Source organism: Bactrocera neohumeralis, unplaced genomic scaffold (genome assembly GCF_024586455.1).
Source record: "Bactrocera neohumeralis isolate Rockhampton unplaced genomic scaffold, APGP_CSIRO_Bneo_wtdbg2-racon-allhic-juicebox.fasta_v2 cluster10, whole genome shotgun sequence".
NCBI classification, from domain to species: Eukaryota; Metazoa; Arthropoda; class Insecta; order Diptera; family Tephritidae; genus Bactrocera; species Bactrocera neohumeralis.
Window position 1 is genome coordinate 25,807 of NW_026089623.1, and position 25,735 is coordinate 51,541.

The window sequence follows — 25,735 nt, forward strand, 5'->3', positions numbered from 1 at the left end:
GAAAAGGTACTGCCTTTATGCCGCGATGTCTGAATTTAGTGTCCCCGCAAAACTAATACGGTTGTGTAAATTGACGTTAAGCAATACCAAAAGCTCCGTCAGGATCGGAAAGGACCTGTCCGAGCCATTTGAAATCAAACGAGACTTCAGACAAGGCGAATCCCTATGGTGCGACATATTCAATCGCATTCGATGGAATGATGAAATGTACGACGACATTGACATATTTCAGCGAATTTAAGAGACAGCGGCTGTGCTGGCTAGATCGTGTCGACCGTATGGACGAAAACACTCCAGCTCTGAAAGTATTCGACGCAATACTCGCCGGGGGAAACAGAGGAAGACCTCCACTCCGTTGGAAAGAACAGGTGGAGAAGGACCTGTCTTCCCTTGGAATTTCCAATTGGAGCCACGTTTCAAAAAGAAGAAACAACTGGCGCGCTGTTGTAGAAGAAGATAAATGACAAATACCAAAATAAATTAAAATAAATGCAAAGGTGGGAAATTCTTTTAACAAAGTACAAAGAATTTGATTCGAGTGCTACGATAGACGTTGTGAAAAATCGTATTAATGGCATGAAGAATTTCTATTCACGTGAGCTCTCCAAAATAAAAAAAAAAACACTAGATCTGGTGCTGGCTGTGAAGATGATGTTGAAAACGTGGTGAGTAATGTTTATTATTTAGAATATATTTATTATCATGGGTGCTGTGGAATGCAAGACAGAATTGCTTAGCTGTCAGAATTGCAAACCAATTCTGATTATCAATGGTGTCACTGAATCTGATTGGATTTTCATCTTTTCGAACATATGCAAAACCAATATTCGAACCAGCTGTTTACTAATGTGACAAAACTTGCAAATTAATACATTTGGAAGCAATCCTATTAAAGTTTTTAATGAGTTCCGAATTAAAGAAAGATTTTAAAAGATAACATATGTACATATGTATATCGAATGAATAAAGACGCATTTGGGTGTTAAATTGCGTTTATTACGTTTATTAAATATTATTTAAGGGAGGAGAATCTTCAAAAAAATTTAATTTTTTTTGCTTAAATCTCTTTAAAATGTATGGGCAGAAGCGAAGACTTTGACGCGCGATTTCTCAGTTTTTCATTTTTACGATTTTTGGGACAAAGTTTATTATCTTTGGCATTAAATTATCTTCTATTTAAACTAAAAAAAACTAAGAAAAGTTAAGTTTGAACATATGCTTTGGCCACTTTTGTTTCAAATTTTAAAATTTTTTGAAATTTTCCTAGTTTAACTTGAACATAAGTTATTAACAAATTTGAATCTTTTTGAATTTTTTGTTTTCGATAGAAATTGCGAAATGCATCCTACCCGCCGTCCGACAAATGCACATGCGAGACGCATCGAGCAATTGCTTCCCTAGGCAGAATATCAAAGAATTCGTATCCAAAAAATTTTCGGATGATGTTTAAATATATAACTATGAACCCTAGAAATTTCGCTTTAATAAATTAGTTCTTTCCCTCCCAAAAAAAAACTCAAAAAAATCGATTTTTTAAGCCTCTAAAGCAGGCTCCCCCTCTTAAATATCCGCATTTTTTTGTTTTTCAAAACTCAATAATTAAAACATTACGTGTTTTATTCTTATGTTTTCTCCTATAAAAATAAAGATAAATTAATTCGTAACAATAAAATAACTTGATTTCTTAACTTGCATTTCAAATCTGTGTGCGATTATCTTCTTGCTTTGTTTCTGACAGCAAAAGCGATAAAATTGGTTTCCGTGACACGCAAAACCGATACAAATTCTGTTTCGAATATCAAACCAATAATGTCTGAATTCATGACACCTACTGCCTTTATTGATCGGTTTCAATTCTGATTCCGACAACTATCGGATTCCACAACACCCCTGAGTGACCGAGCGATATATGAGCGCTTGGGCAGAAAGCGAAAAACTTGACTTGGTTTTTCATTTTTACGATTTTTCTTAATTGGCGGGCAGGATTGAAAAAAACTAAACGTATGGAATTGGGACAAAGTTTATTATCTTTTATTTAAACTAAAAAAATTAGGAAAATTTAAGTTCGAATATATGTTTAAGTGTTAAGTTTTGGTCAAAGACCACTTTTTAAAAAAATTTAGAACTTTTATTTTTTGAAATTTTCCTAGTATATCTTGAACATATAATAAGTTATTAACAAATATGAATCTCTTTAAATTTTTTGTTTAAGACAGAAATTGCGACCTGCATATTTTCCGCCGTCCGACAAATGCACATGCGAGATGCATCGGGCAATCGCTTCCCTGTGGCGGAATATCAAAGAATTCCTATCCAAACCCGAGAGGGGTTGCACTTCGGGAGTGCAGGCAGAAGTGAAAACTTGAACTTATATTTTTATTGTGTTCTCTGTCTCACATACCCAAGAATATGAAGACATAAATATATGTATGCATGCCCATGATGATACTCCCAACCACAGTTTTGTGATATTTTTATGCTTCAATTTTTGCTTTGAACCAGGCAATCGCAATGTATGCAGATATGTATACTTTTGCGTTTGCAGTCGGCATTTCCATATTGGCATGCAAGCATAATTATGATAATGATTACAATTTTGTATGAATGCGTGAATAGTAATATTTATAGCCAATTTGGACTTGCATATTTAATCATTTTATTTGATTTTTACATAATATACTATACTAATAAATATTTTTGTATTATGTTTCTTAGTAATAGAAATTGAATTTATCACAACAATATATAAATATATCGTCTATCATATTAATCTTATTATCTGCTCTTATGATTGCATGTATACGCATGTGCGCATTCAAAAATTCAAATCATGATTTTATCACTTATCAATATATTACATGTGCGCGGATTGATCTGCATGTTCATATACATTCATTTATACTTATATGTACATATATTTGTATACACTTCCGAACAAATAATGCACAAGCATACAAACATACATATGCGTACACATGTGAATATGTCACCAACAAAAAATTGAAACATTGTTTCACAAAAACAATTGTCTCAAATAACAGAAGCATCACAAGTCAATATGGCAGCCAAATTGGCGAAGGACAAATGTAGTAAATTTTACAATAAAAACGATTTCATTCATAAACGCAGGCGCAAATTCCACAAGCGACCTCGCTTCATTCATAAAAACAGACGCCGTAACATCTCCCCGAGCATGCCTTTGCTAACAAGCGTCTTTTCGCGACGATGGCAAACGCTAAAAATCATAAATTGAACAACTTTCTGATGCTTCTTCACAGAAAGAAGTGAGAAAAGTGGCAATCCATATCTATCCATTCTAAAATATTTTTCCGTGACTCGCAAAAATCTGCGTCAATATGTATTCACGCTCATACGTATACATACATATATATTTACGCACGTTTGTAGGCAAAACTGTTACAGCGGCAAGGGAAGCGTTGACAATCGGCGGCCATTCGTTTATTTTATCGGCACAGCTTGGATTTTCTATCATCACACAAGTGCTGAACACAATGAGCGCGACAGGCTGCAATACAGAATACAGATGTTCTTAGAGACACAGTTATTGAGGCAGCTGCACAACTACATAACTGTGTCCATAAGAACGTGTGTATTTTAATATTTGACAGATGTCGCTTGCAGTCTGTCGCGCTCAATGTGTTCAGCACTTGACTCTTTGACAAAACGCCAGTTTCGGCCATTGGTTGACCGACAACGGAGATGCGAAAGTTGCGTGCGACACTTGTTATTATGAATGCATGTACATATGTATGTATGTGGCTCGCGTTTGCATTCGTAAACATACATACAAATGTGCCAAAGAAATAATATATGTATGTACATACTTATGTATATGCCATAGAAATTATATTGGTGCAAATATGGAAATGATAACGAAATAATGCGAATATGCATATTTCATGAAGGTCATCAATTTTCTTTGAAGAAATTATATATAAATATAACTTTTTTGAAATAATTAAAAAATATAATTAAATTATTTTTTACCTAATTTTTGACGGTTTTGTAAAAAAATTAAAATTTTTATCATTTTTCTGAAAAAAATTGTTCATATGATACAAGATAATTCACGCATATGTGACTCAGAGAATGCTTCTTTACATTCTTTGTGTGACTTTGTATATTTTTCTTCAAAGCATTTCTCTTTATTCATTCTCGCATGAATTCAGTCGTTTTACATATATTTCTGCCAGAGAACGTGCTCATTTCTGCTAAATAGCAGCGAGAATGGTGAAATTCTGCATCGCAATCTTATAAGTTCTGTTAGCCGTCCAATCGAACATCATACAGAATTCAATTTGCACCTTCTCTATGTCTTTATGTTCTCTGTCTGAGTATACATATATGTAAGTATGTAATCTCGTCTGTCGCGAGAGCACGAACGAATGCCCATGCAAAGAGCGCGTAGAGTATACATATATTATAAGAATACACGCGGAGTATATCTGTGTAAAATCTCATCTGTCGCGAGAATGGCTGAAAATGCTCACCCACAAAAGTGCCCAACGCGCCATAAGAAGTTTTCACTTTAAAATTTTCGGGTGATGTTTAAATATATAACTATAAACCCTAGAAATTTCGCTTTAATCAATTATTTCTTTCCCTCCCAAAAAATAAAACATCAAGCCTCTAAACCGGTGGGGAGCCTTAAATACCGGCATTTTTTTCCAAAACTAAATAATTAAGACATTTCGTACTTTATTCTTATGTTTTCTCCTATAGAAATAAATATAAATTAATTCGTAACAATAAAATAACTCGATTTCTTAACTAACATTTCAAATCTCTGTGCGACTATCTTCTTGCTTTGTTTCTGACAGCAAAACCCATAAAATTGGTTTCTGTGACACCCAAAACCGATATAAATTCTGTTTCGATTATCAAACCAATAATGTCTGAATTCATGACACTTTTTTTGATCGGTTTCAATTCTGATTCCGAAAACTGTCAGATTCCACCACACCCCTGTATATAATATTTTATTGGATATTTTGTCATGGAATTAATCTAACTGTGTTGAAATACTATTTGTATATACATATTTACAAGTATTACATACACATTTTGCTGCATTTGACCTTTGAAGCGATCTTAATTTTGAAAGTTCATAGGTACTTTGCTGAGATTCGTTTTGACTTTATGCTATGGTAACATTTTCTATATCGATACTGTCATTCATATATTGCTGCATATTTTTCCGTGTTAAGAAATTACGAAGATAACAACGGGCCGAAACTTTTAAAATTTAGAACCAAACTTTTTAATTTTTAAAATTTTATTTTATTTTATTTTTTATATATTTACAAAAATTGTATTACAGTTTATATAAATAAAAATATATTTAATTTCAAAAATAAAATAAAATATAGTATATTACATGCGAATAGAATTTACTCTGAAAGCAAAGATTAATTAAATAAAAATCATAATAATATCTGAAATAAAATAATAATATTATTTGATTATTTAAAATATAAAGCAAACATTTGTTTTCACATATTATATTGGATTGTGCAGGCCGCCTTAAACAATAAAATAGATACTTATGTACATATGTAATTATTTTTCCGTAATATATTGGACTGCGCAATCCAATTTCAAACAACACACACTTTTTCTCACATACTTACTTAACAATTTATATTTGCTGCTTCTGATGATATTGCTGCTGCTGCTATTTACAATTTAGTTCTGATTTCCAATGCTATAAGAACAAATGAAGTAATAATTTGCAACTTATTAAAAACAAACTCACATAAAAATCATTCACTTACATTCTTGTTGTACGAGCCTCCTTTACGATGGTACGATCACGAATGACATGCGTCCAGAGAACATAAATACATAGAGAAGGTGCAAATTGAATTCTGTATGACGGTTCGATTGCGCGGCTAACAGAGCTGATAGAATCAAAAGAATCGAGAATAAATAAAGAGAGCTGCTTTGTAAACATTCTCTCATTTTATGTTATAAAATTTAACAAAAAATAATTTTCAATAAATTATTATTTCAAAAATGATATTAATTTCGAATATTATAAAATGAACTTAAATGTGCTCATATAAACACATCCATTCATTCCTTCCATTTTTAAAAAAAAATTAATGACCTTCATGAAATATGCATTTTCGCATTATTTCGTTATCATTTCCATGTTTGTATCAATAGAATTTCTATGGCATATACATACATACATATATTATTTCTTTGGCACATTTGTCTGTATGTTTACGAAAGCAAATGCGAGCCACATACATATGTACATACATTCATAATAACAAGTGTCGCACGCTTCTTTCACATCTCCGTTGTCACGGTCAACCAATGGCCGAAACTTGCGTTTTGTCAAAGAGTCAAGTGCTGAACACATTGAGCGCGAATACACACGTTCTTATGGACACAGTTATACAGTTGTGAAGCTGCCTCAATAAATGTGTCCCTAAGAACGCGTGTATTCTAATATTTGACAAATGTCGCTTGCAGTCTGTCGCGTTCATTGTGTTCAGCACTTGTGTTATGATAGAAAATCCAAGCTGTGCCGAAAAAAATAAACGAATGGCCGCCAATTGTCACCGCTTCCCTTGCCGCTGTACAGCTTCGCCTACAAGCCAGCGTAAATATTTATGCATATGTATGAGCGTGAATACATATCGACGCAGGTTTTTGCGAGTCACGGAAAAATATTTTAGACAATTATTGTAAATCGACAACGGCTATGTTGCCACTTTTGTCACTTCTTTCTGTGAAGAAGCATCAGAAAGTTGTTCAATTTATGATTTTTAGCTTTTGCCATCGTCGCGAAAAGACGCTTGTAGGTAAAGGCATGGGAGATGTTACGGCGTCTGTTTTTATGAATGAAGCGAGGTCGCTTGGGGAATTTGCGCCTGCGTTTATGAATGAAATCGTTTTTGCTGTAAAATTTGCTACATTTGAGCTTCGCCAATTTGAATGCCATATTGACTTGTGATGCTTTTGCCATTTAGACAATTGTTGTTTTTGTAGAACAAACCTTCAATTTTATGTTGGTGACATATTCACACGTGTACGCATATGTATGTTTGTATGAGAGTGTGTTTTGTACAATTTATTCGCTGTTAAAAGTGGAATTAAATATAAACAAGCAAAACGAAATTCGTCGTGGCCATACATATATTTATCTCTATTAATCTTCTCTGCTTGGGCATATATGCCATTTATTTCTCTTCATATTCTTTGTTGAATATGTGTAGAACTGTTAAAAATGTTAACATTTTACAGCGTGACTTCTATAGCTGTGAGGTGAATTCCTTACTTTAAATCTAACAAATGTTCGCTGTCGAACCTGCACCTTCTCTATGTTTTTATGTTCTCTGTCTTATGTCCTTACCCTGGTTCTAAGCTACCTCTTCACCAATTTTCAGCCAACTCGGTTCAGCCTTCTTGAGTTATAAATGGTGTAACTAACAACAACTTTCTTTCATATACATATATAGATATACAAATGTTAATATTTAAAAGCTAATCTAAAATTACTAAAAATTTGTAGAAAAGATTGCAAGAAGGAAAAATCAGTTTACAATGTATATATTTATAAGCTAATTTCAATAATTACTGAAAATTTGTAAAAAATAGAAAGTAAAAATATAACTGTTAAGTATTAACATGTAAACTTCAAAAAGAAAAAGTAAATAAGAAGAAATATAATAAAAATTTCTATAGTTTTATTTAAAGAAAAATGACGATACGATTTGCAGTATTAACAAATGAATAACAAAACAAATAACCCATAGCTGGTGGCGCGATGACCATTGCACCAGTTTTCTGTGACCAATGAATAACGAAACAAATAACCTATCAAACTTTTTTTTTTATCCGTAGGTGACCATAACAATAACGAAAGAAACTATTTTCAGTAAAAGATAGCTAATAGCCCTGACAGACAAACAAAATTAATGCGCATTAAGACTCGCTAATACGCATTGAAATTTTATGGTGACAGGCGGCAGATTTGTGCATTTAGACAGCTGATTGTGAAATTTGTTTATTTATTAAAGAAAAAGTGAAATAAAAATGGATAAGAGAAAATTATTAAGGACAATTTTAGTATTTTTTGAAAATCAATATAAATTTAACGAAAAAAAATCGTTTATTATTAAGTACGTTAAAAGATAATAAAGTGCAATTAAAAGCAATACTTGATTGTAACTCAATGGTTAGCAAACTGTGCGTTGTTTATTTTCTGCTATCTAAAAATATTCAAATTTATTTTTGTTAATATACTTGCACATAATTAGCAATATAAAAACCGCTTACCTCTGATTTGACATCTCTCTATTGCACTGTCGTCTGTCAGGGCTATAACCAAACAAATAGCCAAATAAACGGACGCTGTTAGCTGAAGAGTAACATACATATGTAGTTTTCCAAAATAGTTTGAAAATTAGAGCAAAGAAATATACAGTATTGGACAAAATTGAAGCACAACCTACTATGGTTCTGCTCGAACTTAGCTGTTTTCATACAATAAAAATAAGTGATTAACATACGTCTGCAAATCTAAAACATCAACTCTGTAACTTCACAACCATGTTTTGCAATGCCTAAAGTTATGCATAAGATCATTGTCCTGCTGGAACCACCATTATAGTGACATATCCTTTTCAGCATAGGGGTAGCATCCCGTTTAAAAATGTCGGTGTCAACAAACCGGTCCTTTATTCCATTTATTATATGAATAGGTCCAGTCCCGTGCACAGAAAAAGAGCTCCAGACCATAACATTACCACGGCCATATTTAATGGTCGCAACATAATGCTCAGGTTTGAGTCCATATCTTTTCGGCCTTCTCACATATCTTATGCCAACCGAATCTTTAATATTATATTTCGATTCGTCTGAGGATAAAATGGTATTCAATTTCTGAATGCTCCAATCGAGATGAGTTGTCGCAAATATGAGTTTGGCCTTTAAATTTTTTGCTGAAGTAAAGTACTTTGTAGCTGGACGCCAGCAGAACAATCCGGCCTCAACGGCTCGTCTTCTAATTGTTCGTACATTAACTGGTAAACAAAAGTGTTTCTGTATTTGATTGGAAAAGACTGTGGGATAAATTGGGGCGACCTTTTTGATCAATGAATCGATTTTTTTATATAGTTTTTCGCTGTCTTCCTCAACTGTGCCGAGAAAGTTCATTGCCAGTTTGCTGGAGTTTATTTAACAATCGGGGGCACCACTTAAATTCTAAATCGCAACTGAACTGTTACGACGTCAAAAATCTCTTTAAAAAATATCTCAATAATATTTGTAACGGTTTATTGCTAACGTCTTCACGAAAAAAGTACTTTTACAATAGCGTGGTACTATTTTTCCTAACAAATATTAGGGGGTGCTTTAGTTTCGTCCACTCAGATTTATACTTTGCATTTAGACAGCTAATATTCATTAGCGGGGTTAATTTACATTTACTTGCGTATTTGACCCATGTTAATGCAAATTTGTAATGCACAAGAATTTCGTGAATGTAGCTGAATTTACCAAATTTGAGTAGGCAACACTGCTCAAAAATGGCAGATTTTCGCTATCTTTTGACAGATATCGCTTGAAGTCTGCTGCCTCCTTTGCGTTTACAGCATCAAAGGTAAGCAGTTTTATGTATATTCCTAATTAAATATGTGCAAGTATGTTAACAAAAATCAAATTTTAATATTTTTAGGTGGCAGAAAATAAACAATACACAGAGTGCTATCCATTTTTCCGACATTCTTACTTTTTCGCATTACAAACAAGTATTGCTTTTATTTTCACTCTATTATCTTTGAACGCAGTTAATAATAAACGATTTTTTCGTGAAATTTATATTAGATTTTCCAAAAATACCAAAATTTTTATTAATAATTTCTCCTATTTATTTTTATTTAACTTTTTTTTTTAAATAAATAAAAAAAGTGCACAATCAGCTGTCTAAATTCACAAGTCTATCGTCTGTCACCATAAAATTGCAATGCGCATTAGTGTTGCTTAATGCGTATTAATTTTGCTCGTCTGTCAGGGACGACATTTTTGTTTCACTTTTTTTTTTATAAATAAACAAATTTCGCTTTCAGCTGTATAAATGTACAGGTGTGCCGTCTGTCACCATAAAATTGCAATGCGCATTAGCGTTGCTTAATGCGTATTAATTTTGCTCGTCTGTCAGGGCTATTATTCATTTTTATTTCGCTTTTTTTTAATAAATAAACAAATTTCACTATAAGCTGTCTAAATGCCCAAGTCTGCCGTCTGTCACCATAAAATTGCAACGCGCATTAGCATTGCTTAAGGCGCATTAATTTGTTCGACTGTCAGGGCTATAAGTAACCTGTCGGATAATGAATGCATTTTAGTCTTAGCAGACGACAGCCCTTATTTGCATTAGCGGGATTAATTTGCATAAACTTGCGCATTTGATCCATTTTAATGCGAATTAGTAATGCACAAAAATGTCGTGCATTCAGCTGAATTTACCAATTTAGAGAAGGCACCACTGCCCGAAAATGACCGATTTTTGCTATTGCTTACAGATGTCGCTTAAAGTCTGCCGCCTCCTTTGTGTTTACAGCATCAGTTTTTGATGTCAATCCCAAATTAAAATACTTACTTACTAACGATTTTCCAAATATTACGTAGGTGCGTATTGCTTTCAATTGCACTTTATTATCTTTTAACGTGTTTAATAATAAACGAATTTTTTCGTTAAATTTATTCTGATTTTCCAAAAATACCAAAATTGCCATTAATAATTTCCTCTTATCCATATTTACTTCACTTTTTTTACAAATAAATTTAACAATCAGCTGGCTAAATGCACAATTCTGCCGTCTGTCACCATAAAATTTTAATACGCAAATGTTAATGCGCATTAATTTTGCTTGTCTGTCAAGTCTATTAATTGCTGATAACCTATCGGTGACCAGTTACCTAACTTTTACCTGTCTTGTAGGGTACTGTGGGATCTTTGGAAATTTCTGTAATACTTTTCTTAAATATCTCACTTCATGCACACATCCAAAAACCACCGCGATCCTTTGCCATCTCAGCCAAAAAAGTCGTAGCGAATCTTCAAGACGAATGTCAATTATCTGCAAATTAGAATATTTTTTCTCTGTTACATTTTTTATATGCAACAACTTTCCGCTAATTTATCAACATCATTCTTAAACACACGAATCACGAGATGACACAATAGGGGTATTCTCTTGCTCTTGTAAAACCCTTGCACCGGGCAAGAATTTCCACCTAATACAACGGCACAACAACAAACACACGCAGAAAAATATTTGCAAGGGCTGTAAAATATGTCAGACCAAAACCCATGTTTATTTTCGTGCAATGTCACGCAGAAATATAATTGCAACCCTGTTTTAGCTGTAATTTTACATAAAGTCATATTTTGACGTTAAATTGTTGAGGAAGGTAAATTTTAAATAGATTTTGTGATTTCTAATTAAATTATTAAGATTTATTACAGTTTTTTTCGTTAAAAATGTATGCAGAAGGTGCGCCAATTCACAATAGCCGTGCATAATAGTCATTCACAATAAATTGACCGAATCAGCCGTTCATATATCACTAGATTCTGCAATGGGTGCTCTCGTAACCTTTTATATTTCGGTATAGTATTTTTGCAATCTGCAATCTTACAAGAGCAAGCGAATACGCCTATTATTTCCTCAAGTAGTTTTGACAGCTGGTTGTGAATGATCCACATTAGAAGAGCAGGAACATAAACAAAGAAAATAAACTTTGAGCGTAATATATGTGTATGTATGGTATGTGCGTAGCAACATAAATATTTTCATTGCGATTTAAGGAATGTTGTTGATGATTGGTAAGTTTATTACAACATTTCAAAATGAAATATACTGCATAATAATGATTTTATCTAATTTAGGGCACGATTCCGATTACTTTGGCTGAGGGGCAAAAAAAACCGAATTTCCGTATAAATGGGGTATGCACGGATAGGGGAGTTTCTCCAGAGGAGGAATATCCAAAAATAATGTAAAAATTGCTAATATTTTTAAAAAATTCACGATTAAAAGTTCAAAAATTTGCACTAGAAAACATGTTATTTCTCTATGTTTCACAAAATTTTTTCACATTTTTTACTTTGTATATTTAAATACACACTCTAAGCTTTGAAATAAGCTTACATTTCACTTTTACTTTGCTATATTTTACCTAAATTTATTAATTTAAAAATCACTTAGCACACTCATCGTTGAAAAGGTTAGATTGTTTACAATTATGAGGAAAACGAGCCTTGCCACATCTTAAACAGTAAATATGTAGGATTTTTAACAATTTTTCTTTGTTTGTTTTATCGCGTGATTCTTTTTTCTATATTAACCATTAAAAAATACTTTCTACATATGTATATGTGTAATACGTAATTTATGTGACTGAAGTACTTTCGCGAAGTACTCCTTTCTGCGTTGGCGGCCTTTGGCCGCGCTCTAAAAAAATAACTCTGTCCGAGCGAATACCCGGAGTGACTGAAATACTATCGCGTAGTACTCCTTCTACAGAGCTACGGAGCTTCTGCGGGCGCACTTCCCGGAGACTATTCGGGTAGACCAGTGTCTACCCGTGATCGAACACAGGCCATCCCGCGAGGATTGGAGGATAGCCAAGCAGCTGTATACGGCGGACTCAATCAAGTGGGCAATGGCCTCGTTCGAGAGATTCAAGTCTCCGGGACTGGATGGCATCTTTCCAGCGCTGTTACAGCAGGGGGAGCAGCTTTTACTGCCACACCTGGTTCGGCTGCTGCGGGAGAGCCTCGCAATGGCGTATATCCCTGTAATATGGAGGACAGCGAAGGTGATCTTCATACCCAAAGTAGGAAGGAAAGATTACTCACTGGCGAAATCGTTCAGGCCAATCAGTCTGACTTCTTTCCTACTAAAAACCATGGAGAAGATCGTGGACCATGACATAAGGTCGAAAGCGCTGAAGAGGGCACCTCTGCATGCGGCTCAGCATGCGTACAGAGCGGGCAGATCTACCAGTACTGCTCTGTACCAGCTGACCTCTGAGATAGAGAGTTCTCTGGAGAACGGGGAGGTGATGCTTTGCGCGTTCTTGGACATCGAAGGTGCCTTTGACAACACTTCTCACAGGAGTGTGGCCAGAGCACTGGAGAAAAGAAATGTGGCAGCACCGGTGCGTAGATGGATAGAAGCCGTACTGCGCACCAGAATTGCTGAGACCACAGTGGGAGATAAGAGTATTCGTCTCGGCACAACAAGAGGCTGTCCACAGGGGGTGTGTTATCACCCCTGCTGTGGAGTCTTGTCGTAGACGACCTGTTAGCAATGCTAACGGACAATGGGATCCGCTGCCAAGGGTATGCGGATGATATTGTTATTACAGCCAAAGGCAAATATGAGGACACTCTCTGCGACCTGATACAAAGAGGTCTAAACCTGGCAAAGGGGTGGTGCAGGGGGGTAGAATTGAACATCAACCCCTCCAAGACGACCATTGTCCCGTTCACGAGACGCAGGTCCCTGCCCGGTCTCAGGAACCTCACATTAGGAGGGAGAGTGATAGAGATGACCAATAAGGTCAAATACCTTGGTCTCACGCTAGACTCCACTTTGCGGTGGAAGCAACACGTGGACCTGACCTTGGTCAAAGCAACAAAGGCATTAATGGTGTGCAATCGGCTGGCTGGTAAGTCCTGGGGCTGTAAGCCAAGGATTGTTAGGTGGTTGTACACCATGATAGTGCGTCCGATAATCACGTACGGGGCGGTAGCCTGGGCCTCAGTAGCGTCGCAGACCTCGGTAGGAATTAAATTATCGAAGCTGCAGCGGCTAGCCTGTGTCTGCATGACGGGCGCAATGCGCACCTGCCCAACGGCAGCTATGGAGGCCCTTCTTGAACTCACACCGCTGCACTTGGTTATCGGCCAAGTAGCCAAGAGCACGCTTCTGCAAATAACGTCAGAAGGGTTTGGCAAAGGAAAGGTAATATCGTCCCAGAGGATGGAAAAGATTAGCGGTAATATACCAATCGCCCTCCTCCCGAAGGACAGCACTACCAAAACGGTTAACTTCACTAAGAAGTTTAAGGTCACCCTCGGAAGCAAGGATGAGTGGAACAACTCCACCCTTGAACTGCTTCTGAGGAACAGCACTTTGAGGTGGTACACCGACGGCTCAAAAATGTCGGAGGGAATTGGTGCAGGGATCGCGGGTCCACGCACCAAGCTCTCTATACCTATGGGGGAGTTTCCGAGCATTTTCCAGGCGGAAGTCTTTGCCATAAGTCGGTGCATAGATATAAACCTCCATCGCAACTATCGCAATGAGCGGATAGCCATACTTAGCGATAGTCAAGCGGCACTAAAAGCGATCTCCTCCTACGAGATCAAGTCGCTGCTAGTGCAGGAGTGCAGAGAAAGGCTGAACAGCCTTGCGGAAAGAAACCAGGTGCACCTAATTTGGGTGCCAGGTCACAAAGGAATAGCCGGTAACGAACTGGCAGACGAGCTCGCTCGCTCCGCAGCCTCCACCAAAATGGTAGGTCCTGAACCCTTTACAGGGGTGGGTCCCCATACTATAAAGGAGCTACTTCGCAAAGAAGAAAGAGTGTGCAGAGAGAAGTATTGGCAACAAACTCATGGCATGCGGCATGCCAGGTTGCTAATGGGAGGGTACAACATGAGTAGGTTCAAAGTTGTAATCAACCTCCCCAGGAATAAGCTTAGGCTCTTGGTCGCATTTTATACTGGCCACTGCAAGTTAAATAGGCATTTATATAACATGGGCCTATCTTCTTGCACTGACTGCCGGTTCTGCGACATGGAGCCTGAAACACCGGAACACCTGCTGATCGACTGCACAGCAGTCTGCAGACGCAGGATTAAGGCCCTCGGATCCATGTTTCCGGACAGGAATTGCATCGACTCATTAGCACCCAGTAAAATTTTGGAATTCATCGACGTGCTGGGGCTAAGTGAGTCCATGTGATCTAGGAGAGGGCACAATAGACCAAAGGTCGCGGTGCATTCCTCATAAATAAATCTAATCTAATCTAACCACTTTATATCCAAAACTTATATTTTAAATATAATAATATATATATCGTCACCTAAAATACAAACCAATGTATCATAAAAAATAAATGGAATTCGCTGACAGAATTTAACGATTACTTTGAATTTCTTTCAAAAAACAATTGTCGATTTCATGTCTCTTCGCAAAACCAGGTTTGCCATATTCGCATTTTATTGAAAAAATGTATTAAAAATCAGTACTAGATTTCTTTAGAGCTTTATACTAGCACAAGAAATTTGAAAATAGTATTTATAAATTTTATAAAATACATACAAATAATTATTAAAGCATTTTCGTTTTGGGCAACCCGTTTTGACCTCTCGCTACCCTTATTGACCAGAAGTGGCAATGATGTTTTTATTGTAAACGTACATTTGTGGCATTTCTATGCTTGGGGTATAGATGAAGTACTGTGAATGGTCACTTTCTCTGCTCTAGTGATGTCGGAAATGGAAAAAGTATCGATATATCCGTATATTGTATCGGTAATTTTTGATTATATTGATATCGATATTGATATTTTTATATAAAAATATCGATATATCGGTATGATATGAAAAAAAAAAATATTTGGCCTAATCTACTTTAATCATCTTATACCATGTTCAGACCGACACCTAATCACACGATTTCGGCTGTTGAATGGATTATCCCACTAATCTTAAAAATTTATCAAGATTTCGCCATACAAAAATGACAATTCCAAATCACTTCATTGAAATGATTTGAAACTGATCCACGCTAAATCTCTCTGTGCGACTCTGATTTTGCGTAACCTACTTGTCAGCACTGGAAATCTGTTACATTATGACAGCTTATTTAGACACTGCAAAGGGAAAAAAATGTAATTAAACAAATTTTTTTTAAAGCAATGAATCTAATTTCATCTGAAAATCGACTTAACAAATGAAAAAAATGCATCCATAATTTCTATTATATGGAAAGTAATAAAAAAAGCCGTCTTTTTATTTCAAATATAGTATGACAATCTTTTCTTGTGATAAATATTAAGCGATGTGAATTCTTGAATGACAATAACAGATGTTTTTTGATCTTTCTAACGGCAGTGAGAACGCTGTAGGGTTATAAAATGCTTAAATATAATTTAATCTTTAGAGCTATGTCGGAAAGGACTGGGGTAAAATAACGACAATCAACGCATGGTGATGCTTATTTTAGATGTGTAGATAAATTCGTCGTATTGCCACTGGTTTTATATGTTTTTCTATACACTTTCATGAAAGGTTTTGTCGGTCTATTGTTTTGAAAAAGTTCCATACAACACTAGACACGACTGGAATGCTCGAATTATTTTGTTTACATACGTGAATTGATTAATGATTGAATTGCTTAGTTACATTGTTTGAGAACTGACTACACTTGACAGACAAAGTTGCCAACTTAAGAGCCAACTATAGTACCAAATTAAAAAGCAGGAAATCGAGTCGACCATAAACAAAAAAAAGTTAAAAAATGTTAGTATAAAAAAGGATTTAGAATATTTTGATCATAAAAATATCGATTTTTATACCTTTTGAATACTTGTAATATTGTATCGATACCTCGATATATCGAAACAATAAATATCGCTCAAAAATATCAATTAATTGAAAAAATTATTTCGATATATCGATGTATCGATATTTTTTCGACAAGTATACTCTACTCCCTTGTACCATGTCTCAAATGAAGTGAATTTGTTATGAGTGTTTAAGTTGGGTTATTTTTAATGCTAAGGTTTACTAAATGTTGGGCGTATACTAACATTTACCGTAAGTATAGTCAACAAATAAATGTTAATATGAAGTACTTAAATGTAGCCGAGAAAAACGATGCAGCAAAAACAATCGCCGGCCTTTTGTCGAATGGAACCTCCACTAGAGTAAGCAGATTGAAATATGACACTAATGCAAAAATAGGTAATGTTATGATTTCTAGCGGGAAGGGTATTCTGTTTATAACAAAATATATGATTTCGAAACGGAAGTAAGTGGGCGAAAAAGTAAAATGGTAATGACCTCGGTTTCTGGCCATCTATTGCAATTAGAATTTGTTGGAATATATCGTCGATGGAAGGAAGTAGATCCCCAAATGTTATTTACAGCACCAGTACAAAAAACATGCCAAGAAAATTTCCAACCAATTCTAAGGACATTAGAAAGAGAAGTCCGGGGCTGTAATGGACTCATAATTTGGACAGATTGTGATAGGGAAGGAGAAAATATAGGATATGAAATAATAGGCGTTTGTCGCAAGGTGAAACCATGCATCAAAGTATATAGAGCAGTTTTCTCAGAGATTACCAAAGCTTCCGTTCGCCGTGCTCTTAACGAATTAAAAGAACCTAATAAGAGATTAAGCGACGCTGTGGATGTAAGAACGGAACTTGACCTTAGAACAGGGGCAGCAATAACAAGATTTCAGACTATGAGATTACAACGTTTATTCCCAGAAAAAATTGCTGATAAGCTAATCTCTTATGGAAGTTGTCAGATACCTACGTTAGGTTTTGTCGCGGAGAGATATAAGGAAATAGAAGCCTTCGTTTCAGAACCATTTTGGAAATTAAGAGGTAAATGCAAATATAAGATATAAGATAAATGGTAATATTTATAATATTTACGTGTTATAAAAACTGTAACCAAATTGACAAATGGATCTTTTGAATAATAATTTTATTAGTTGGTATAAAAAATAAGAAACAAAACTTTTTTTAAATAGTTTTACATACGATCGGGGACCTCACAGTAGACTTCCTTTGGGCGCGAAATAGATTGTTTGATAAAGTTGCTTGCGAAGATTACCTCTTACTTTGTTTAGCTGATCCGAAAGCGAAAGTTATAGATGTAATAACTAAAATTAAACATAAATGGCGACCGACTCCATTAGATACTGTAGAGATGGAAAAACTGAGTTCGCGTAAACTTAAAATTTCAGCTAAAGAAACAATGACTATAGCAGAAAAATTGTATTCCAAGGGTATAATCAGTTATCCACGCACTGAAACTAATCAATTTTCGAAGGATATAGATTTACGGTATGTATTAAAATTTTCTTCCTATGCCTATATGTGTCCATATTTTTTGTAGTTCTTTGATAGAACAATTTACTGCACACCCAGACTGGGGAACTTTTGCACAACGTGTAAACGAATGGGGGCCTAATCCACGAAATGGTAACAAGAGTGATCAGGCTCATCCACCGATTCATCCTACAAAGCTGGTAACAGGTTAGTTTCTTGAATATGCATTAGAATCAAATGTTTCCAATATTTAAAAATAACAACCTACAAAAAAAATTTATCTAAATTTAAAAGTGTTAAATTTATTAGGCGCAAATCCCATTATTCTTACTTTACTAATGTCATTTTGGATATTATGAAATATGATACCAGCAAACTATAATTATTTTTAAATTATACCACAGCAGTTTATAAGGTAATTTAATAAGATCTGTTAAATACTTATAGAGTCGAAATTAAGTTTTATAAATGTAAGTTGTCTCGAAGTATTACACATGGTTTAATTCATATATTTTCTCTAATTTGTCAGCAATAAAATGTAAGCCATAAATATGTATTATGCTAACCTATAAAGATACAATGTACAATTATAAATACAAAGTATAAAATGTTCAACTTTTTTTTCCAGATCTGCACGGTAATGATGCACGAATATATGAGTTAATATGTCGACATTTTCTGGCTTGTGTTAGTAAAGATGCAGTTGGTTCGGAAACTGTCGTTAATATCAGTGTAGCCGGTGAAATGTTTACTGCGACTGGTCTCTGCATTCACGAACGAAACTATTTAGACATATATATTTACGAAAAATGGAATGCAAAACAAATACACAAATATGAACGAGGTAACTTTTTTAGATAAGGTGACATATTAATTTGATAACTTTCAACACAGGACAATTATTTGAACCCACTGAAATATCAATGCAAGAAGGAGCCACTACTGCTCCTCCACTATTAACGGAGGCTGATTTAATTGCTTTAATGGAAAAACATGGCATTGGAACCGATGCCACTCATGCTGAACATATAAATACAATCAAAGAAAGAGGTACCAAGACCAAATAAAGTTCGGTACATTAAATTTTTATGTATTTTATTTCTTTTGTGCATGAATATTTATATGTACATTTAGGATACATTGGTGTGGTAGACAAAGGTTGTCTTGTTCCCGGCGTAATAGGAATGGGTTTATATGAAGGATATGATGCCATGAATTTAACATTAGCTAAACCCATGTTAAGAGCAGAGTTTGAGTCAGACTTAAAAGATGTTTGCACAGGAAAAAAGGATCCTAAGGTGGTCTTAGATGAACAAATTCAAAAATATCTCGAAGCATACACACAAATAACAGAAAAAGTTACTTCTATGGACAATAAAATTGCTTTGCGGTAATTTTATGAAAGTCTTGGCCAATATTTCATTATATAAATTCAATTGTATTTCTTTAAAGAATAAATGAAAATCCTACAACAAATGACAATCGGAAGGATAACAACGTGAAAAATCAATATATTACGAATAATTCCATAACAGAATTGTTTCAATGTCCGAAATGTTCCATGGCTCCGTTGACTTTGCGGCAGAAGAAAAGTAATAAGGGACATTTCATTGGCTGTATGAACTTTCCTGATTGTAAGAATGCTATTTGGTTGCCAGAAGAATGTGTAGAACCAAAAATTTTGCCAGAAAGTTGTCAGCATTGTGGACCAAATGTAAAACTGATTAAATTTAAATTTAATTCTTTATACTATAAAAATATATTTAATGCACCTACTGGTTGGTATACTTCATGTTTGCGTTGTGACCAACATCTCCGTGATTTGTTTAATATTAATCTAGAACAAGTAAAGAGTACTGGTGGCATTGTTGGAATTATTGATGATGCTATAACACCTGCGGGTGTACTACCACTGGTCTCTCCTAGAAATCTAAATATCAATAGAGCATCAGAAAGTTCAGTAAATATTCTGAAGAAGAGAAATATGAGTAAACCAAAAGTAGTATCTGGAACTAAAAAAGACTCTAAAAATAAAAACACGAACATACAAAGTACACATAAAAACATTCGTACGTTTTTTACATCCGGTAAATATAAACTATAATAATGATTGAACTTTTAATAATTTGCTCATTTTATTTTCCAGCATTAAATAATGAACACTCAAAAAGACTTGAACGACTTGATAATGCAGCTGTTAGTGATGCGGTTTTGGATGAGTTTTTTGGCAGTGATGATGATTTCGATGAAATTATATCTAAAGTTGATATTCAAAACGAAAATAGAGCTAATATGCAGGCTGCGCGCATTGATAGCTTGTTTACCGAAGAAGAAGATTATGTTTTCACAGAAAACTATGCGACTGCAACACGTTATGGAAATAACATTGATTTAAATTTTGACAACAATATCCCTGATTTACAAGATTTTCCATGGGGAACGGGCGAATATAAACGAAGCACAATGAACAAATGCTCAGGATGTAATCAAAAAGCCAAAGAGTGAGTATCGTGTTATATAATCAATAAATATAATTTAAGGGAGAAAATACTTGTAAAATTTTGAAAAATCATATTTTTTTATAAAATGTTAGTATGATCCGTTAAGAATATGTCACAAAAATTTTGGAATGTAATTTCCAGTATTTATTTTTTGGGTTTGATCGCTGACACAGATATAGGAATACTCTATTTAGTCACCTTTGTAGTGAAAACTACGAAAGAGCGGCACGTCGGTGACTAAATGAAGCATGACTGTTAAAATCCGGTTTAACTATGAGGGATCCGATGTCGATGTGAATTTTATTCGTTCGGTTGATCGCTGACACAGATATAGGAATACTCTATTTAGTCACCTTTGTAGTGAAAACTACGAAAGAGCGGCACGTCGGTGACTAAATGAAGCATGACTGTTAAAATCTCTTATATTTGTTATAAAAAATATTTGTTGAGGAGAAAGCCGGTTTAACTATGAGGGATCCGATGTCGATGTGAATTTTATTCGATCTAGTTTTGGAGCTCATTCTGTACGGAACGATATCGATAAATTAAAAACAAAAAAATAGTGCGTATCTTAAAGAAGCTCGAGAAAGTGTTGTTATGTCGATGTGGTCGTGGAGGTATATACTCAGGGCCATTTAGTATTAATAATAAATACATTTGAAATAAATCTTAGAATTGTGCTTGTTATGAGTCTTTTAGAGAATTCAATATTCGTATTTCAATTGTGCTGTTAAAAAGCTGTGGAAGAAAAAAAACATGAAAATGCATGCGGCTTTTTATGTATGTATGTACATACATATGTATGAAAATAGATATACATATATTTTTAATAGTATTTCGGCTTTGCTGATAAGAAAGCATGTTCAATGATGATTACACGGCCGTGCTGCAAGAAACAAACCACTTTTATCGGTTATAAATAAACAAAAGAGATTATTGTTTGCGAAAGCAAATATAACCATTTTTGATCGGATGATCTTCGTATGGTCTGACCGAAACCAAATGACGAATTAAATATCTAAAACATCAAAGCAACTGTTATGCACGGCCGTCATGGTATGGGGTTGCATGTCAGCTCAGGGAGTCGGGAATCTCGTTTTTATAGACGAGACAACGGATAAACATTCTTATTTATCCATTCTCAATTTACATTCCAGTGCTGAAAAAATGGGCATGTCAAAAAAATGAGTTTTTATTTCTACACGAAATATACAGCCCACGACGTTAAAATGTGGATTCTCTTCACAAAACATCGGTCAACACCGCCACAAAGCCCCGACATTAATCCAATTGGAAATCTTTGAGCCTATCTAGAAAATATATCATCAAAAAGTGTGCTCAAAAGAGTCTTAAAAGAGGAACACCGACTTTTGCCAAAAATTGATAGAATTAATGCTAAGACGTTTGGAAGCTGTCTGTAAAAATATTGGCTTTCATACGAAATACTAAATAATTTTTTCCTATGTTCCTATACGACTACTACTGAAAAACAAAATACTTTTGTGAGTTAAAAACTCTGAATACTTTCAGGTTTTGTGAGGTTTTTAATGAAAAATGGTTTTAAAGTTTTTATAATGAATTATTGAAGTATAAACTATTTATTTTATTAACGCGATTGAAAAGTATATTAAACATTATTTAAAGGCAAAGAAACACGAGTTTTAATTAATAATTTTCACATGCCAAATACTTTTGTGATTCTCAGTACATATATTCTATTCAAATATATAAGTATATATTTATTCTTAATCTGGAGATCCTCCTCAATCCGTACATACCCTTTTTAAGTTAAAAATCTGTTACTTTTGTTCACTAAATGGGAAAGAAGTAACCCATTGCTCCTTGGATGTTCAATGTCTTTTTCCAGCTCTATCCAATTATAATTATGGCAGGTTGTCTCTTTCTATGTCCACTATTGGTTTTGTTTTGGTTAGCAGTATGACATATTTTGTTTACCAAATCTGTTTACAGTCTGTCATACACTGTCATTGTTACTGAATACGTTAACTACCTATGTATGTGTTATTCATAAAAGCAATATCAGTCACCCTAAGGGTTATTGTTTTTGTTAGCTGCTTGTTACCTCTAACATACAAACATGCTTGCGTATTTGTTGCCCATTAGCAGTAAAAAGCATATCCATTGCTTTAAATTTTGAGTTTCATTTTTTCGTCACAAAATACTTGCTTTCGTTGACTTTTCGTACTTTAAATGCTTGTATGACCAAATACGCGCTTTGAGATGTTACAAGGACGGTTGCCACTTACTTAATATTTTGTGGATCAAAACAAAACATCAGTAAAGTTTAAGTATTTTTTAAAATTTAATTTGAACTAGTTTTTACCAAACGTTTTTTATAATATACATATATACTACATACATATATGTATATATTAAATATTTTAAATTATCTTAAATGGTTATGCGATAAAATGTTGTGTTCCAATATATAGTAGAAAGAAAAACAGCAACCATAATGAGCCAGGCCCTTATAGGGTACTATCAAAGCAAAAGGAAGTTCCTAGCCCTTAGAATTGTGCTTGTTATGCATCTTCTAGAGAATTCAATATTCGTATTTCAATTGTGCTTTTAAAAAGCTGTGGAAGAAAAAAAACATGAAAACCTTAAATCTTCATACAACGCTCATTGGATATTCTCTAGTAAAGTCATTTACATTTCATTTAATAATAAAAAGTAGCTATTGGAAATATCGACAAAGTACTGAAGAATAAATAACCTGGTATTGAAAGCACCAGGCAGAATGGCAACAGTCACCAAGGCTCTACGGAGGCTATGGATGTTGAATCAATTAAAGAAATGTTTTGATTTTAGAAGATTTTTTTTTGGCGAGAAATACGGCAATTACATTGGGGTTGGAGATTCAAGAACATCTAAAAAATTCTCAATGTAAATCCGTATAGTAACACATTTTTTGTAGTGATTATGTCTTTATACAACGGGTTAGGTTAGGAATATTAACATTCTCTAGGAGATGAAAAAGGTGTACTGGTCACTTACTGTCATATGAGTTCTGCAAATGATAATCCACACCATCAGTACTATCCGTCTGGTCTCGACAGCTGATGTAAGAGTAAAAAGATTTTCAACACCCTGCACCACTACATCCGGAGATCCAAAAGTATGTGAAGCTAATATTTGAAGATTTATTCGGAGATTAATTGTTCGAAATATTATTTGATGGTCAAATGGAAGTTTCAACTCGACCGTTGGGCGCCTCGCTCCAAATATCTACATTCGTGTTGAAAAATAATTGAAATGGTGTCATAAATTTTGCAAGTAATGAAAATTTAAGATGTAATAGTTGACCAACAATGCAAATCGTTTGCCGATAGAATGATTGAGCATAGAGTGACGAGAAAAAATTGACAAAGCTCATTAGCTACTAAAGAAGCTCGTGAAGCACATCAACAACAACTTGCTGACAAAAATGACTTCTACGAACCTACAGAAGGACCAGTCAGTATACGGCATTGGAATCGCGGATTAATTAGTAAGCCACTATAATGATTCAATCTTCCCGTATTTGAACTTTAAACGCGTTGTTTTTTTAAACCATATTTTTAGATCGGGGCAGATAACTCAAAAAGTTCTGACATTTTGCTCATATCTTCTTAAAGTATTGTTTTCCATGTGAACCAACATTTTTTTTTAATTTGTTTAAAAAATTCTTTCTCCGAGCAAAAACAGTCCAAAAATTCGATAAATAACTCATTTTTTTGGATAATTTTATTTTAAGGAAGAAAATTTGTTTCACTTATTTTGGTTCATCTGGAAAATATGACATTAATAAATAAATAAAAATTCCTTATTCCTTTTCAGATCAATAGAACTGAAGATATCAGATTGAGACGTCTCATTGTGACTTTCCCGGAAGAAGTTAGTGTGCAGCCACCACTTTCTACAATTAAAAAAAAAACAAAAATGTTATAATTTTAAAGTTTAAATAAATCACGTGCTAATTTTCAAAAATATAAAATGGCGCCTTCATTAAAAAACAATTGATGGAAACCAAACAAAGTTTGCATATTTACTTTCTCCTCCCTTGATAAAAAAAAAATTAATAAATTACTGACCAAACTTATTTTTCTACACTACTATAAAACTATACTATAAACTATTGTACATATTCTATGGTTTTTAAATATTACAATTAATTTTTTATTTATTTTATTTTAGATGTACTGTTAAAAAAGAAGGACCAAATAAGGGCAAGTTGTTTTACGTATGTGCCAAAGCAAACCCATGCAATTTTTTTCAATGGGATGACGACGTTGACGTTGCAAGACATACTTGCCTTCATGTAGATTCACTACCGAAGTGTCCTTTGCAAATCGAAAGCATCAAATGCAGTTGCGGAATTGCAGTTAGCTCGTACGTATCTTTTAAAATATCAATATCTTTGTAGAAAAATTAAATATTTATTTCTTGGCAAGTTCGGGTTTAACCGAACATATTATAATCTCGTAACTTGCAAGGCCGGAGAAATACCTTCAGATGTTGGTAAAAAATCTTATTAAGTAGTTAAGGAAGGGCAATACATTAAGGTGTAAAATGTCACCCAGAGGATCGGAATCCAACCAACTTTATATATACGTATAACTCATACACTTACCGACAAATTCGGCATAAGATTTGTCCGAAAAACGAAAATCATTATACGTAGTTTATACTACTATATTATTATATGTACGTAGTTTGTACTCCCTTATGGTGTAGTATCGATCCGATTTTATCTGGTAACTATTATCATGCCACGTACTAAAACAATGTTCCCTGTGCTTCATTAAGGTACCTCACAAACAATCACTAATCACATGGAGTAAGGTCAACCGGATGTTCGAAAATCCTGGTAATTGTTATATGTTTTTTTGCCAAATTGTATCTGTTTTGGGCACAAATATATACAGTTTTAAGTAAAACATGTTCTGTAATTTTCATTGAGATAACTCAAATATTGGCCGATATATCGAGCATAGTCACCTGGAAGTTCGAAAATCTTTATATTAGGTATATGGGGGCTCAGGATAGTATTGATCCGATTCAACAAATTTTTGACAAACAGAAATACTATTATCGCTAAAGATTTC

At 34.3% G+C, this 25,735-nt stretch overlaps 1 protein-coding gene and 1 long non-coding RNA gene across 8 annotated transcripts in view; one reads left to right on the top strand and one right to left on the bottom strand.

Annotated features, from left to right (window-relative positions):
• Positions 1-5,375: 5,375 nt before the first annotated feature.
• Positions 5,376-7,347, bottom strand: LOC126765032 (uncharacterized). The gene is made up of 4 exons (XR_007668247.1): positions 7,031-7,347; positions 5,796-5,921; positions 5,652-5,725; positions 5,376-5,456 (listed from the first exon to the last, which is right to left on the bottom strand). It is a non-coding gene; the product is annotated as an uncharacterized LOC126765032 (long non-coding RNA).
• Positions 7,348-16,752: 9,405 nt separating this feature from the next.
• Positions 16,753-25,735, top strand: part of LOC126764836 (DNA topoisomerase 3-alpha) — a 64,084-nt gene continuing 55,101 nt past the window's right edge. For 4 of the 7 annotated variants that reach the window (XR_007668105.1, XR_007668106.1, XM_050482415.1 and 1 more), the window contains exons 1-10: positions 16,754-16,986; positions 17,043-17,676; positions 17,826-18,141; positions 18,194-18,333; positions 18,755-18,970; positions 19,021-19,176; positions 19,261-19,516; positions 19,579-20,213; positions 20,273-20,627; positions 24,825-25,019. Coding sequence is in view for 5 of the 7 variants with exons in the window: in XM_050482415.1 (XP_050338372.1) it covers positions 16,834-16,986; positions 17,043-17,676; positions 17,826-18,141; positions 18,194-18,333; positions 18,755-18,970; positions 19,021-19,176; positions 19,261-19,516; positions 19,579-20,213; positions 20,273-20,627; positions 24,825-25,019 (3,056 nt within the window). In the remaining 2 variants the exon portion in view is untranslated. Of the gene's footprint in view, positions 16,987-17,042; positions 17,677-17,825; positions 18,142-18,193; positions 18,334-18,754; positions 18,971-19,020; positions 19,177-19,260; positions 19,517-19,578; positions 20,214-20,272; positions 20,628-24,467; positions 24,625-24,824; positions 25,020-25,735 lie in introns of those variants that run through there. The other 3 variants (XM_050482414.1, XM_050482413.1, XM_050482417.1) reach the window with 3 other exon arrangements.